Consider the following 15,155-nt stretch of genomic DNA (forward strand, 5'->3'; position numbering starts at 1 on the left):
TATTATTTAACTAGCAACATTATTGTCTATGCTTCGACAAGTTCAAACTTCGAATCTTAGCCACTAACGGACAATGTAAAACTTGTAACGTTATTTTTGTTTCATAATAAACAGTTATTATTTAATACTAGCTGTTCCGGCGAACATCGTATCGCGTCACATTTTTTTAATGAATGTTATACTTTATTCTTATTATCCTATTCCGGTCTAAGAGGAATCCAAAAAGTCAAATATAATAAAAATTGGTCCAGCCGTTCTTGAGTTATAAATGGTGTAATTAACACAACTCGACGGCCGATTGGCGCAGTGGGCAGCGACCCTGCTTTCTGAGTCCGTAGCCGTGGGTTCGATTCCCACAACTGGAAAATGTTTGTGTGATGAGCATGAATGTTTTTCAGTGTCTGGGTGTTTATATGTATTTTATAAGTATTTATGTATATTATTCATAAAAATATTCATCAGTCATTTTAGTACTCATGACACAAGCTACGGTTACTTTGGGGCTAGATAGCAATGTGTCGTCGTAGTATATTTATTTATTTATAACTTTATTTTATATATATATAGATTACATATGGGATTGTTATTGTGAGTTCCCCAATCCTAACCTTTACCAATTATCTTTGGACACAATGCACTGAATACAATAATGGATGAGTAAGGATTGTTTATCTTTTTAATTAAATGATTAAAGTCTTAGAGGAATGGAATAAAAAAAAAAAAAAATATAGAGTTTTTTTTTTTATTGTGACGAGGCATTTTGTGATTTCATGCGCAAAGGCCAGCGCAGACCGTTTGCCGGAGAATCTTACAAACTATTTACAACTCTTCTATCTGGATTAAATCTATACTAGTTGACCCGTGCAACTTCGTCTGCACAAAATCTGTTATTACCGGAATAAATCCTAGCTAGATCGATTTATCGCCCCCGAAACCCCCCTGTATACTAAATTTTATGAAAATCGTTGGAGCCGATTTCGACATATATACAATAGTTGCTCGTTTAAAGATATGTATATTTAATCATGCATAGAAACGATTCTAACCGTGTTTAATCCTCACAGTACGTTTTTTTTGCCCCTTCATTTAAAAGTCTTTGTTTAATTTACATAAAGTTTTATTACTCTCTTGCGCCAGTGCTCAGAGGGTTCTTATTTATTTATTTTTATTTATACTTTTTATTTGTACACCACTCAGAGAAACGAGACAAAAATAGAACAAACATATGAAGAATGAAGCAGGATACAAAAGACGGCCTTATCGCTAAGTAGCGATCTCTGCCAGGCAACCTTAGGATTAGGAAAACTAAAAAGAAAAACGAATAGGTGGGGTACACTATTTAGTACAAACATACTAATATCTACACACTAATACATAAACCAGACTACACAAATACAACAATACTATTGATAAATATAAAAAATAAATATACTAATACATATTTAAACATGCCATAAATACTTAAATATCAGTTTGAGTAGATAAATAAATAATAATAGTCGTCTTTACTGAGCGAGATAATGAGTTCTTAAAACTCTAGAAGAGGATAAAATTTTGCCCGTTTCCCTGGGAGATAAGTCTCCTGCTCTTGCCAGCCGTGCAGATAGAATTTAAAAAAAAAAATCTCAGTACAACTAGGGTCACCGAACTTAACATAAATTATATGCACAAGGCAGCCTTATCACTGTGATCTCTTCCAGGCTACCTTAACTAATGGAATAAGGCAATGAGCCAAATTTATGTATATAATTAATGAAAAAAAAAATATACGTCAGTCATCTTAGGACCCATAACACAAGCTACGCTTACGGGGCTACATGGCGATGTGTGTATTGTCATAGTATATTTATAAGACAAAAAAATTCCCTAAGTTCGCATCACTCCGATATTCCCACGGGATGTTTACAAAATAATGCCCGCTTCCTCCAACATGCTTGGACAGTTTGACCTACAGTCTGCGCTGACCCTTTAAATCCTGATTTTAACATTTATTTATTTACAATTATTACATACAATGATTATATATTATTTTATTAGATACTATATTATATTTCATATGATAATAGGTAATTTAAAGGAAGTAAAAAATAATAAATAGCTACATAATAGTAGATTATGAATCTAGTTTGGTTACATTTCATTTTACAGTCGACGCGGTATTAGGCGCATGAGCTAAACGCGAATGCGCAAAGAAAGCCGTCAGTGTAACAAGTAATGTACCATACGCGTTGCATACGACGATTTTCATCACACTTACGAGAAAAAAAAAAGGATAAACTTTTAAATACGTTCTCGGAAACCATTTTTTGCTGTTTTTCCACTGTTTGAAAATATATATTATTATTCCCGGCGGAGTAAAATACTGTTGCTGTACTTTCCAATTAAAACTGAACATTTTAAATCGTTAACAATAGACCAAAAAGAGAAATCACGAAAAATGGCGCGACGACTTTTTGTTCGCGAGCCAAGGTAAACCGATATACAGCATCATTCCCGTGGACTATATTAAAAATATATTAAAGGTAATATTTTCGTTTATTATTGTATTCATGTTAAAAATATAACTAGTTATGGATCGTGAATAATTTGATAAAATTAAACGATCATTTCTCATCATTGAGAAGGTAAAAATATTTGTTAATTAATGAAAATGCCTACTATTTTTAGCCGCATAAAACATCTTTTTGGTTATAAAAAATAATCTGTATTACCCGGCTTAATTAAAAATGGTCCATCTTCATAAATATAACTTGCAGTGAGGTACAAACTAAACTTGATCTTAATAACTAATAAATAAATAAAGCACAAGTTCGGTAAATTTAAAATAAAACACGCGTGTCTATATCTTGTATTATGAGTCTTACACCGATGTAATAAGGTTCTCGAGCAAGTGTGATAAAAAAAACGAATTTTAACAAAATGGCACCACGGAAACATTTTTTTTTTTTCAATTATTTTCTGGTGCATTAAAGAGTCTCACATAATGAAGGAGCGTTTTCATTATATTTATTCTTATTCTTTGGAAAAGAGCTTTCCAAAATTCAATATTTTACTGCGCAATTGAAATATAAATGTTTCTGTGCTTTTTATAAATTTAAAATGCATATATAAATTTTCGGAACCGACAGTATTCGAACCTGCGACTCTGGCAATCGCGGCCTGAGCGCTTTCTCCAATTAAGCTACGGCTCTCCTACCGTCGATGCCGAAATTAGTATATGCCTTTTACATCAGTCTTATAGCGACTGTAGCGTCATCTAGTAGGAAACGTTGCAGTTTCGATCTACTTTTTCAAAGGTCCATATTACAATGAGACACGTTTGAAACAAAAGATAACTCCAAAAACTTACAATGATGATCATTGAAAACGCTTCCCATTTAACATAGAAATACGTGAAGCCTAAAACATTAAGCCTTTTTTAGTCAGTCGTGATATAAAACGCATTTTCTATAAATTATTCATAACTAAGGAAAGTATTTTTGACGAGCCTAGATTATTCATGTCTCTACCGATTTCTTCGCATATTTTGGGAAACTAAGTTTCTTCTAACGGTCTTATCTGCTATACTGACTGGACTTTGGGCTTTCAGTTAAATTACTAATTGGAAAGCGTGTTTTTACGTTCCTAATAACGTAAATATTTTGATCTCCAATTATTAGGGAAATAATGCAGGTATTGAAAATACGCAGTGACAACCAAAGCATCAGCTGTGTTAACATTTCATTTCAAGTGGGGTCCCGGATTACTTGGACAAGAGCAGAAAAGTTTATAGTCATTGCACAGTGAAACAATAACTTACACATACACGCACACACATACACACACCCACGCGCGAACAAGAACACACACAAACACACACACACGCGCGCGAACACACACGATCTGAAGTCATCAAAAGGTTTCCTAACTTTTGGTACTTTTTTAGTACACTGAAATATACGTTATTAGAAAATATATAAGTTCTCTGTCATGTATAGATACATAGATGGATTTATAAATATAAAACTTTATTGCACAGAAATTAAAAAATAAATTATCACAAGCATTGGTATGCAAAGGCGTCCTTAATGCTGAAGCAATCTTTTCCAGTTCAACTCTTGCGGATATATAAAGTATGATTACTACGTATGTGATGTTGACTTCGAAATAAAACCCTCATTGAATTAATAATAAATAAATAACCCAGCTAAAACGAAATAATAATAAAAACATGACGACAGTGAAATTTTTTCTCACTCGCAATCAAGCCGTTTACGAGTTTTGAACTCTATATGGTCATAATATGCCAATAATATGTGAATCCAAATTGAGTGACCCCAGAAACTGTTGTGTGACAAAGGTACGCAATTTATCTGTAAGTGACTTTGAAATATTTGTTTTAACTAAACCGACCCAGTCAGAATTTTTAATATTATTGTAGCGGGCGTAAGTGACAGTTAACGAAAACTAAGTATGTGAATACGTTACGTTGAATTCCTACAGCAAAAAGTTCGGGGGACTCAGAAATATGAAAATAAACCAGTGATCTAGGTTTATTTTCGTTAAATTCAATTCATTTATTGATTGCTTTCAGTGACGTGCACTTCTTACATGCACAGAAGCACTGCCTACTACTGTACACATTATGGAGTAGAAATATAGGCGAATGAACATGAAGCCCCGTCAGCGCATTGCAATGTGTTTGAAGTTATTTTTAACTGTTTTTAAAGTAAAACTTCTTTAGGCGCGACTAGGGAGGTAACTCAGATTTTTTTTCTGACGGAAGTAACGCGTGCGCTTCCGTCTGTGTAGTTTTCGCTATTTAAAAATAATAAATAAGCAAAGTGAACAAAAATTTAACAGTTAAAAAAAAATAATTGCTTGGTTTTTTGAAAATCTCTAATTATACTTGTTTATTTTTGTGTATTACTTTTGTAATAAATAGTAAATATATAATATTCAATGACAAGATTATATTGACATGTGCTGATCTACCTTCAATTTTCTACTCTCAATTATTCTATTTAACAAATGAAAATATTTATAAAATGTGAAAGTGATATTAATGAATTTTAAATAGAATATAAAATGAAATAGTGAATATTAAATTGAGAGTCTCAGGAACATTTTACTCTTTCATCAACAAATAATAATAAAAGTTTTATTTAATCGCGCGTAAAGGTCAAATCGAGAAGCTGAAGTGGCAATGGGCGGAGCACATAGCTCGGAGACCCGATTGACGTTGGGGTCTTAAGGTGCTGGAATGGCGACCCCGCACCGGTAAACGCAGCGTAGGTCGGCCCCAAACGAGGTGGACAGATGACATCAGGCGAGTCGCTGGGAGCCGCTGGAGACAAGCGGCCCAGGACCGTGTATTGTGGAATTCCCTACAAAAGACCTATGTCCAGCAGTGGACGTCGATTGGTTGACATGATGATGACGATGAATAGAGAGTTAGTTATCAGAAAACCAAGTTTCACTCAACATTTAAATTTGAGATTGTTGTAAAATTGAATCAATTATATCACCGGAATGCGCCCGCAGACTTTGACAATTCAAAGTGTACACTGTCAAACCTTTTAGTTAACTTCAGGGTGTCGGTTTTTTGTGACGGTGCGCGCGCGCATCTTAAAAATTTACTCTCATAATTTTTCCCTAACGCGCCAAAAGCAGTACGACTTCAACAAGCCAGGTTATTTTTTTATTATGTTAAATAGAAGTTTAAAATAATAACAATTTAACATGTCCCTTACGCCCTTGATATAATAGCGCTCAGTAATCTAAACAAATATTACAATGAAATAAATCTCACTTAAAACCTTTAAGCATAGTAATATTGGAACACCTGTATAACGTATGCATTCGGGGCAGCGCCAAACCAGTCGCTCGTATCTACTGAGCGACGCGATGGCTCGCAGTACAGAATTACCTACACTGGATTTAATATTGCACTACCGGTATACTGCTGTATACTGTATTGCTTTTTAATAGTTAAAATATGATATTGTATAAAATGATATTGTATAAAATATCATATTTTACCATTGAAGGGCAATGCAGTATAAAATATGATATTGTATATATTTAAACTTATTAAATAGTGGTAATTCAAGAAGTTCAAAGTTTGTATTAAGTTTCGCTTATAGAAAAGTCCTATTGTAGTATAAAGGATTACGTAAACAATAAAAAAGCTTGGGTGTAAACAATTGCTCTGACCAGGTTGCTTCTTAAATATTTTCTAATGACAATGTGAGATGGTGATAACAAAAAGAACACCCGGCTAAGTTTGTTGTGGGCTTCTTCTTAGACCAGGGCGCGATTGGAACCCTCGTAGCTTTAGTTTTAAGTTTACGATTGTAGTTATCGCCATCACTACTCACTGCTATGTACACATTTTGTATATAATAACGCATCAAAAGTGCCATCTATGTGCCTATTTGAATAAAGAAATATTTGACTTTGACTTTGACATTAGATTTTAGAGGAATATGCAGCGTCCAAATGAACTCATATGAGTTTCAGGATGCGAAGAATAATAATTTTAGTAGTTTGTGTAATAAAAATAAATAAATAATCGAATTATAGTATCAACTTTCGCCTCCTGCTTCCCAGTTTGTTGCATACATGTCTCACGAACAGCACGGACCGTTTGAACGTTTTGTCGCAGTTGTTGCACGTGTGCTTCTGTATTCGCATGTGTCGCTCGTCGTAATGCTTCTTAAGATCCCTCTTCAGCATTGACTTAAAGCATATCCGGCATTTACCTACACTGGACCGCTTATTGGTGGGATACAGATCGCTTAGGTCCAGGACCCTATCGCATTCCTGCACTGTAACTTCGGTGTCATCTTCCAGTTTGCGTATTAGGAACAAGTTGTGTGCAGCCTTTTTAATTTCGACTATTTTAGATGTATTGAATACCTTTTCGTGCCATATCTGCAAAAAAAGAAAAATAATACAACCATCGTACAATTTTGCCTTTTTTATGGTAATAAATAGATAATACAGCGAACAGCGAACGATATAAACGTAGAAGTGTCTGCACATTAACTAACTAGATGGCGCCACAGAGATTCTGCATCGCGCTGTGGAGTTTTTAATAAAGAATGACCGTATACAACGTGTAAATAAAAACCGAAATAATACTTCATAGGCTTCAGAGGTAAATTATGTACTGTCTCTGAGACTTATCTGTGAAACCGAAAACCTAATAGATTTTGAGTAAACCACTGCAACAGTTTTTACTGAAAGAAATCAGATACAGCCCTAACATCACATGCAAAATTAAAATAGCGTCGCGTAGCTTAAGTACTATGCGCGTGTCGGTCTTATATCTTCAATAGGGTTGTCATAAGCACCGAATTTTTGAATTCTTTTGTATGGAAAAATAAATATCCTTCTTTTGATTTAAAATTTTTACAGGGTGATTCTCCGCCCGGTGCAAATATTTATTTATGTAATGTTTATTTAAGTGTATTTATCTCTATGTATCTAAGTGGCGTGGCGCCGAAAACACTAATAAAAATTTTAAAAATTATAAAAAAAAGCAATGTGACATCTCTTGTTTCAAACGTGTCTCATTGTAATATGGACCTTTGAAAAAGTAGATGAGAAACTGAAACGTGTCGTATTAGATGACGCTACAGTCGGTATAAGACTGATGTAAAAGGCATATACTAATTTCGGCATCGACGGTAGGAGCGCCGTAGCTTAGTTGGAGAAAGCGCTCATGTCGCGATTGCTAAAGATCGCGACCGCAGGTTCTAATCCTGTCGGTTCCGAAAATTTTTATATGCATTTTAAATTTATAAAATTGAAAATTACTCCAAGTGTAGGTAAAAACACTAATAAGAATTATAAAAAAAAAAAAAAGTATATTAAGGTTGTTTTGGCTCACTATATATATTTATCTTGTAGAGTGCGTGAGAGGAAATTTCGATAGAAATAATATTAATAGTCTTTATTAAATTACATTTAATGTTATAAATTACATTTCAACTTATTTCTACTTAGAAACGATATCTCCTATCTAAAAACGGAGCCACATCTTGTTACTCTACTTGGATTTTGTTACAATGGTAACATACTGACGGCCGATTGGCGCAGTGGGCAGCGACCCTGCTTTCTGAGTCCAAGGCCGTGGGTTCGATTCCCACGACTGGAAAATGTTTGTGTGATGAACATGAATGTTTTTCAGTGTCTGGGTGTTTATATGTATTCACGTATATTATTTATCAAAATATTCATCAGTCATCTTAGTACTCACAACACAAGCTACGCTTAATTTGGGGCTAGATGGCGATGTGTGTATTGTCGTAGTATATTTATTTATTATTTATACTACCCTCATATGTTTGTATACTTTTTACGGATAGCCGCACTGCTCAGTATAGGATTATTTTGGCATATATAATTAAGTTTTATCTTTTTTTTGTAAAGCACGCTCTGACTTGCAATGTTAGCAAACCTCTTATCATGTAATAGCCTCGATTTCGACGACCTCATTAGCGCAACGGTGAGCGCTGTGAATTTAAGGAGGAGGTCCGGGTTCAATTCTCAGCAGGGGCAATTTGGGAATTTATAATTTCAGAATTTTCTCTAGTCTTGTTTGGTGGGAGGCTTCGGGCGTGGCTAGTTACCACCCTACCAATAAAGACGTCCGCTAAGCGATTTAGCGTTCCGGTGCGATGTCGCGTAGAAACCGATTAGGGGTATGACTACCATACTCCCTAACAGGTTAGCCCGCTACCATCTTGGACTGCATCATCACTTACCATCAGGTGGGATTGCAGTCAACGGCTAACTTGTAGAGAAATAAAAAAAAAAAATAGCGGGATCGAACTCGGTCCCCCCGAAAGGGAGGCCGAACTACTAGGCTATCATAGCTTATGGTGTAGTATTATTTTTATAGGACCGTGACCCAATAACAATAGTTAGTAATTGTAATAGACAACGGATAGACAGACTATCAAATGATCGAATAAAAAAAGACATACCTGGTTGATTTTCTTATCGTCATACGACTTGGTTTTTGTTTTCAAATTGAAATGTATGCTCCTTATGTGATACTTCAAGCATTCGGGGGTGCGGAAATGTAGCGGGCAGACCGGGCATCCGTTGTTTAGAACGGGTTTTATTGCACTGTGGAAAAAAAAAAGACTAATTTAATATCCCGCTTTCTTTTTCAAAATTCAAAATTCATTTATTTCAAGTAGGCCTAATATAAGCACTTTTAAAACGTCAAGTCTGTCTGTTTGTAATGACTCTACCACCGGTTCGGAAGGCAGATTCTACCGAGAAGAAGCCGGCAAGAAACTCAGCAGTTGCACTTTTCCAACATCAACAATTTACATTTTACATTTTAACATTCATTTTTCTATCTTGTGAGAGCTGAAAGCGGAGCTGGATGCTTCCAAGCAACATTGTCATTAAGAAATTCATCAATTGTATAGTAACCTCGCTGTAATAAATGTGTTTTAACAAATTCCTTAAACTTATGCATTGGCAGGTCCAAAATCACCTTAGGAATCATATTATTATGTCTTTCTGTCTGTCTTTGTCATAAAACGGTTTTTTAAAAGGTTGTTTTACTGGAATTAATAGTAGCCTATGCCACTCCGTTCTTTCAACTAAGTCAATGCCAAAAATCAAGGGGATTTGATTGCTTAGATAGGGCGTGAAGTAAGCACAAACAAACACCATTTAACTTTCGCAATTATAATATTAGTAAGGATTATTGTCAGTAATAACTAAAAATTATTATCTTACTAACATACTTTTCCATTACTACTTAAATAAAAATGAATTTTCATCTCCTTTACTTTATAAAGTTTATATTTTTTTTTTTTGTTTTTATATGTGATTTCATAACTGGACTTCCCTCAACTAAATAGGTACTGATAGAATGCCAGCGTTGTGGGTACACTAGTATCCGGAACATTAAGCTGAGTCAGAACCTTTTTATTGGCACGACACATCATAGACTTAAGCTATTAATAATTAAGTACAAATTTTTTAAGTTACTCCGTATGTAAGTCTGTTTGTGTTGTTCTGGTAAATAAACAAATTCTATTCTATTCTATTCTTAATGCTTGCTTGTAGCGAAGCGGTGTTAGCCCAGTGGGTGAGACTTCGATTTCACATTCGAAGGACCGAGTTCGAATCCCAGCACGCAACTCTAAGTCTTCCAAGTTATATGCGTTTTAAATAATTAAAATATCGCTTGCTTCAACGGTGAAGGAAAACGTCGTGAGGAAACCAGCATGCCTCAGAGTTCTGCATAATGTTCTCAAAGGTGTGTGGAGTCCACCAATCCGCACTGGGCCAGCGTGGTGGACTACGGCCTTAACCCCTTCTCATTGTGAGAGGAGACCAGTGCCCTGTAATGGGCCGGTAATACTACCGGCCCACGGGTTGTTATGATGATGATGATAATACAGAGGTAACTTCATTAAGGATAAGATGGATTATATTTCTTTTTATTACTAGCCGCTTGGACCGCGGTTATTACACACACACTTTCGTTCTTTTCGACTTACTCTTTTGCGGTTTCGGAGCGAAACGTGCGTAGAGGGTACATTGCCGAAGATCTGTTTGGTGTGGAGTTGGTTGGAGATTGAAGAAATTAAAGATGACACCATACAGATTATCTTGCTTTTCGCGGAGTATAGCGGGTATTTTTTTTGTTATCACCATCTCACAGTTTATTTATATTATAGCTACGAAGCTAGAGCAATTCACATCCAAGATTTTTTATCGTTCAAGTAATCCTTAATATTATAAAAGGATTTACGTTACGTTTTATATAAACTTTAACACTGATAACGCCCACTAGAACCGTGAACGATAACGGCGATAACAAACATAGAAACATCAAAATAGCCTAACCAAAACATAGCCTCGGTGGGAGTGAAGTGTGCCCCGCATGCGTTTATTATGCGTCACGATGCTGACGGATGAACTGCCGGCCAATCGCGGCTATTCCCGTGCTGCATGACGCACAGGGGAACCAATCATGTATTTTGCGATTCAATTAATGGTGCACATATTCTGATTGTTACTAATTTTGAATGAAAATTTGTTAGAAAGGGCGACTTCCATGTTTTATTTATACTCTTTATTTGTACACCACTCAGAAAAACAAGACAAAAAAAAGAACAAACACATGAAGAATGAAGCAGGATACGAAAGGCGGCCTATCGCTAAGTAGCGATCTCTGCCAGGCAACCTTAGGATTAGGAAAACTAAAAAGAAAACAGATAGGTGGGGTACACTATTTAGTACATACATACGAATATCTACATACTAATACATAAACCAGACTACACAAATAAAAAAAATACTATTGATAAATATAAAAAATAAATATACTAATACATATCTTAATATACCATAAATACTTAAATGTGAGTTTCAGTAGATAAATAAATAATAATAGTCGTCTTTATTACTGAGCGAGATAATGAGCCTTAACAGCATTTTTAAATCTGCCCAATGACTTCGATTGTCTTATGTGCAATGGGAGTGCATTCCACAATTCAGTGGCTTTGACAGTGAACGGATGCTTATAAAACTTCGATTAGTTGAACGGCACGCTCAAAGTCAGCGCACGACTCGACATGTGATTTTCTTTCGCTGGATAAAACCGATTTCAACGCTACTTTTAGGCATTTAGGAGTCGGCCTATAATGTAAAAGTAGGTTCGACTGATAGGGAAGGGGTTGGAAATAAATTGCGATTAATTTTTTTTTTTTATTTAATGCACTATGATATGAGATGTGTACGCATTAATATAATAATGCGTATAACATTTTTCAATCTTATTTAAATGAATTGTACGACGACGTTTTATAGTGTGCATGAGCTTGTGAGCTAATATGTGTCTAAAAACTCGAGTGAGCGAAGTCCCGTCTTGAATTACGGGCGAGCAAAATAATGTCTTAAAATAAGAGCCAGCGAATTTCTGTTTAAATCCTGGCGAAGTAATTGGTGTCTAAAAAATAGACTGAGCTAATTAGTCTCCAAATCCAGTCGAGCTAATTGTTGTCTAAAAACTATAGCGACCGAATTCGTGTTTACAAATGTGGGCGAGTTCATTAGAGCCTAAAAACTATACTGAGCTATTTCGTGTCTAAAAGCTAGAGCGAGCGAATTAGTGAATACAAATTTGGGTGAGCTAATTGATGTCTAAAAACTAGAGCGCGTGAATTCAGATCTACAAATCTGTTAAAGTTTATTGCGGTCTAAAAACTAGCGTTCGCTACGCTAATCTGGGCGAGTTGATTGGTGTCTAAAAACCAGAGGGAGCGATAACGTGTCTGCACATCCGAGTGAAGTTCCGATTCCGAAGTTCCGATTTTAGATTAGTGGCTAAAATCTAGAACAAGCATATTTATGTCTAGAAATCCGGGTGACCTACTTTATGTCTACAAACTAGAACAGTAGAATTTTGTTTAACCCCCGTCGAGCGAATCGGTGTCTAAAAACTAGGACAGACGAATTCATGTCCAAATCTAGTTGAGCTAGTTTGTGTCGAAAAACTAGAGCAAGTGAATTAGTATCTACAAGTTCTGACAAGCTTATTGGTGTCTGAAAATTAGAGCAGTAGAATTTCTAAATCCGGTCAAGCGAATAGGTGTCCAAAAACTAGAGCAGGCGAATTAGTGTCCGAAAATCCGTGCTCTCCGTGGCACAACTAAATATCGAATGACTTGTTGGTCTTATCCAGCGTCTAAGTCAAATTTGTGTTAGTGTTTCTATCGTATCTTTATTATTTTAATGTGCAATACAGTTGCTCAAAAAACAAAAAATTGACTACATGGTAGTGAGAAGACGTAAACTCAAAATTAAAGCTACGAGGGTTCCAAATGTGCCATCTAAGAAGAATCCCCCAATAAACTTAGCCGCAAACTGGATGTAAAGACCTTTTCATATACACAATTTTCTTCTAATTATGAATACCTTAAAGTCCAGAGTTAGAAGATATCTTCTGGTCATGTGTACTCCACCTAAGGCTGAATCATCACTTACCATCGGGTGTGATTATGGCCAAGTTTAGTCTTAAAAATATATATATATATATATATCATAAATTTACAGTACTATAGAAGTACTTACGTGCGGAAACTGCCCAGAGAGAAGAAGAGAAAGAAGAATACAGTACTATATATGGGTGAGTACTAAATACTGTAAACAGCCCACCTCACCCATATATAGGGTGAGCTGACCTGCTGTCCCTCTGAACTACTAGTAAGTAACATCTAGTGCAATCTCCAACGCGTCTGTCCCACGGTTATAGGCAAAAAGTCAGTTCAGTCTTACCTTAACCTAGGTCTTCGGTTAGAGGCCTTTAGGCCGTTTAAAGTACCAGGACTGTTATAGGCTACTGATGAAAATAATAATAATAATATTTATTTATTTGCCAAATTGTGGGTACAAAACAAGTACACATTTCATTAAACAGACCCTTCACAATCGACTGTCACAGACAGTGTGCAAATGTTTTTTAAAAATAAAAAAATCTATATATATAAGAGAGAAAGTGTGTGGGTATGTTCCGTATAGGCAATGAAACTTTCAGGGAATCTGTGGAGTGACCTGGCGAGTAATCCTGTAAAATTTGGTGACGATCAGAGCACTCCTATTTTTGAACTGTCAAATACAGCTTTTATTTACTACATTAACTTGAGCCCGATATGTTTTTGTATAAATGATAAGAATGATATTGTATTCACTGATATACATGGGTGTACATGGGTGTAGATAATGATCTTCACCCACTCAAGAACGGCAAAGGGGGCTGGGTACGTAAGTAAAATATAAATTACAATTACAAATGTTGCTTTACTGTTAAAAAAGTTAACTAAGTAGCTATATTAAAAGTTATTTATACTGTGTGCAATACATATTAGATCACAATTCACACAAAATGAAATTGCCTCGAGTAAAATTGAAAGATATTTTTTAAAACCCAACCACAATCTGATGATTATGGAGTTTTGATGATATAAAAGAATTTTGATCAATGTTCTGTAGCAAGTAGTTCTAGGGGCACTGGTCAAGAACATAATATATCAAATACCATCAATGGTTAGTGATAATACATAAAGCCAGTCTATGCTTTGGGGTTTATTAATCAACTGAAGAAAATTGTGTGAAACCAAAGTCTAGCTTGTGAGTTAAAAAAAAACTAAAGCAACTGTTTGTGAAAAACAACCTTTTCTGAACTAGAGTTGTTGAAGGAGGTCCCATAATCAATTGAGATCCTTCTTCAGTCACTTTTTCTTCACTATTACAATCATACTCCTCAGTGGAAAATTCTTCAGTCATATTTAATGCTTTCTACAGTGAGTTTTGATTACAAACAAATATCTTATACATCACATAAAAGCTCTATGTTTATCAAACGTAGACGTAGTTTAAATTGTTAGGAATATCGATTTTTAAATAGGCATACCATAGTCTAATGTCATTGTGATTTTTAAAAAAAAGTTATGTCAAATGCAAGTTGGAACTTTAAAAATCCCTTACCTCTTGTCTCCGTGAACGTAAAACTTGTGCCTGACTAAATTACCACGGTTCTTAAATTTAATATTACACCATGAACACGTTGTAGTAAGCATACAGGATTTAAGATGCTTCACCGCTATACTTCGGTAAAGCATTATCCTACCACAATGATCACAAATAAAATATTTATTAAGGCTGCTGGTCAGCGTATTTAAGTTTAAATTATTTCTTGTACTGTCTGGGAAGGCCATGGTGTGATGATATTAATTCACTTCTAAAATAAATGCACTTTACTTCTTAGACTATCGTTCACACACACACTTCTATGTAATAAATAACTACATCTAAGTCTAGTCTCCATTGTATTGTGACGTAATTATTACTATTTTAATAACATTTATTAATTATTATTGCCTGTATGTTACATTGTTTTGTCAATAGTGAACTTGTGTCGAGAATGTAGTCTTTTAGTGACAGTTGACACTGTTGACAATTGACAGATGAAATTTCAAATGTCAATTATCACGTAGAATAAACTTCTTCGAGCTTATGCTGTAAGATTTTTGTAATTTGACCTTGATTATAGCCCGAGTAGCAACTAGCAACAGCTGTTATATATTATCGACAAAATATGTTTCAATCTTTGTTTTCGTTTGCAAATACTTTTA

The 15,155-nt window shown here is 35.1% G+C and overlaps 1 protein-coding gene across 1 annotated transcript; it reads right to left on the reverse strand.

Annotated features, from left to right (window-relative positions):
• Positions 1–6,376: 6,376 nt before the first annotated feature.
• On the reverse strand, positions 6,377–14,937 carry LOC120635702 (zinc finger X-chromosomal protein-like). The gene is made up of 3 exons (XM_039906818.1): positions 14,509–14,937; positions 8,976–9,120; positions 6,377–6,915 (listed from the first exon to the last, which is right to left on the reverse strand). Exons 1-3 carry the CDS (start codon positions 14,736–14,738, stop codon positions 6,559–6,561), a joined length of 732 nt encoding a protein of 243 aa, XP_039762752.1. The 5' UTR covers positions 14,739–14,937; the 3' UTR covers positions 6,377–6,558.
• Between the last annotated feature and the right edge of the window lie 218 nt (positions 14,938–15,155).

Source organism: Pararge aegeria, chromosome 27, assembly GCF_905163445.1.
Source record: "Pararge aegeria chromosome 27, ilParAegt1.1, whole genome shotgun sequence".
In the NCBI taxonomy this organism is placed as follows: domain Eukaryota; kingdom Metazoa; phylum Arthropoda; class Insecta; order Lepidoptera; family Nymphalidae; genus Pararge; species Pararge aegeria.

Bases quoted from the DNA above. Each gene is read 5' to 3' on its own strand.
- LOC120635702 (XM_039906818.1), bottom strand. From the start codon at position 14,738: ATGGCCTTCCCAGACAGTACAAGAAATAATTTAAACTTAAATACGCTG. The intron at 9,121-14,508 runs GTAAGGGATTTT...TTTTTTCCACAG, and splicing joins TACGTTCACGGAGACAAGAG to TGCAATAAAACCCGTTCTAA. The intron at 6,916-8,975 runs GTATGTCTTTTT...CTTTTTTTGCAG, and splicing joins ACGATAAGAAAATCAACCAG to ATATGGCACGAAAAGGTATT.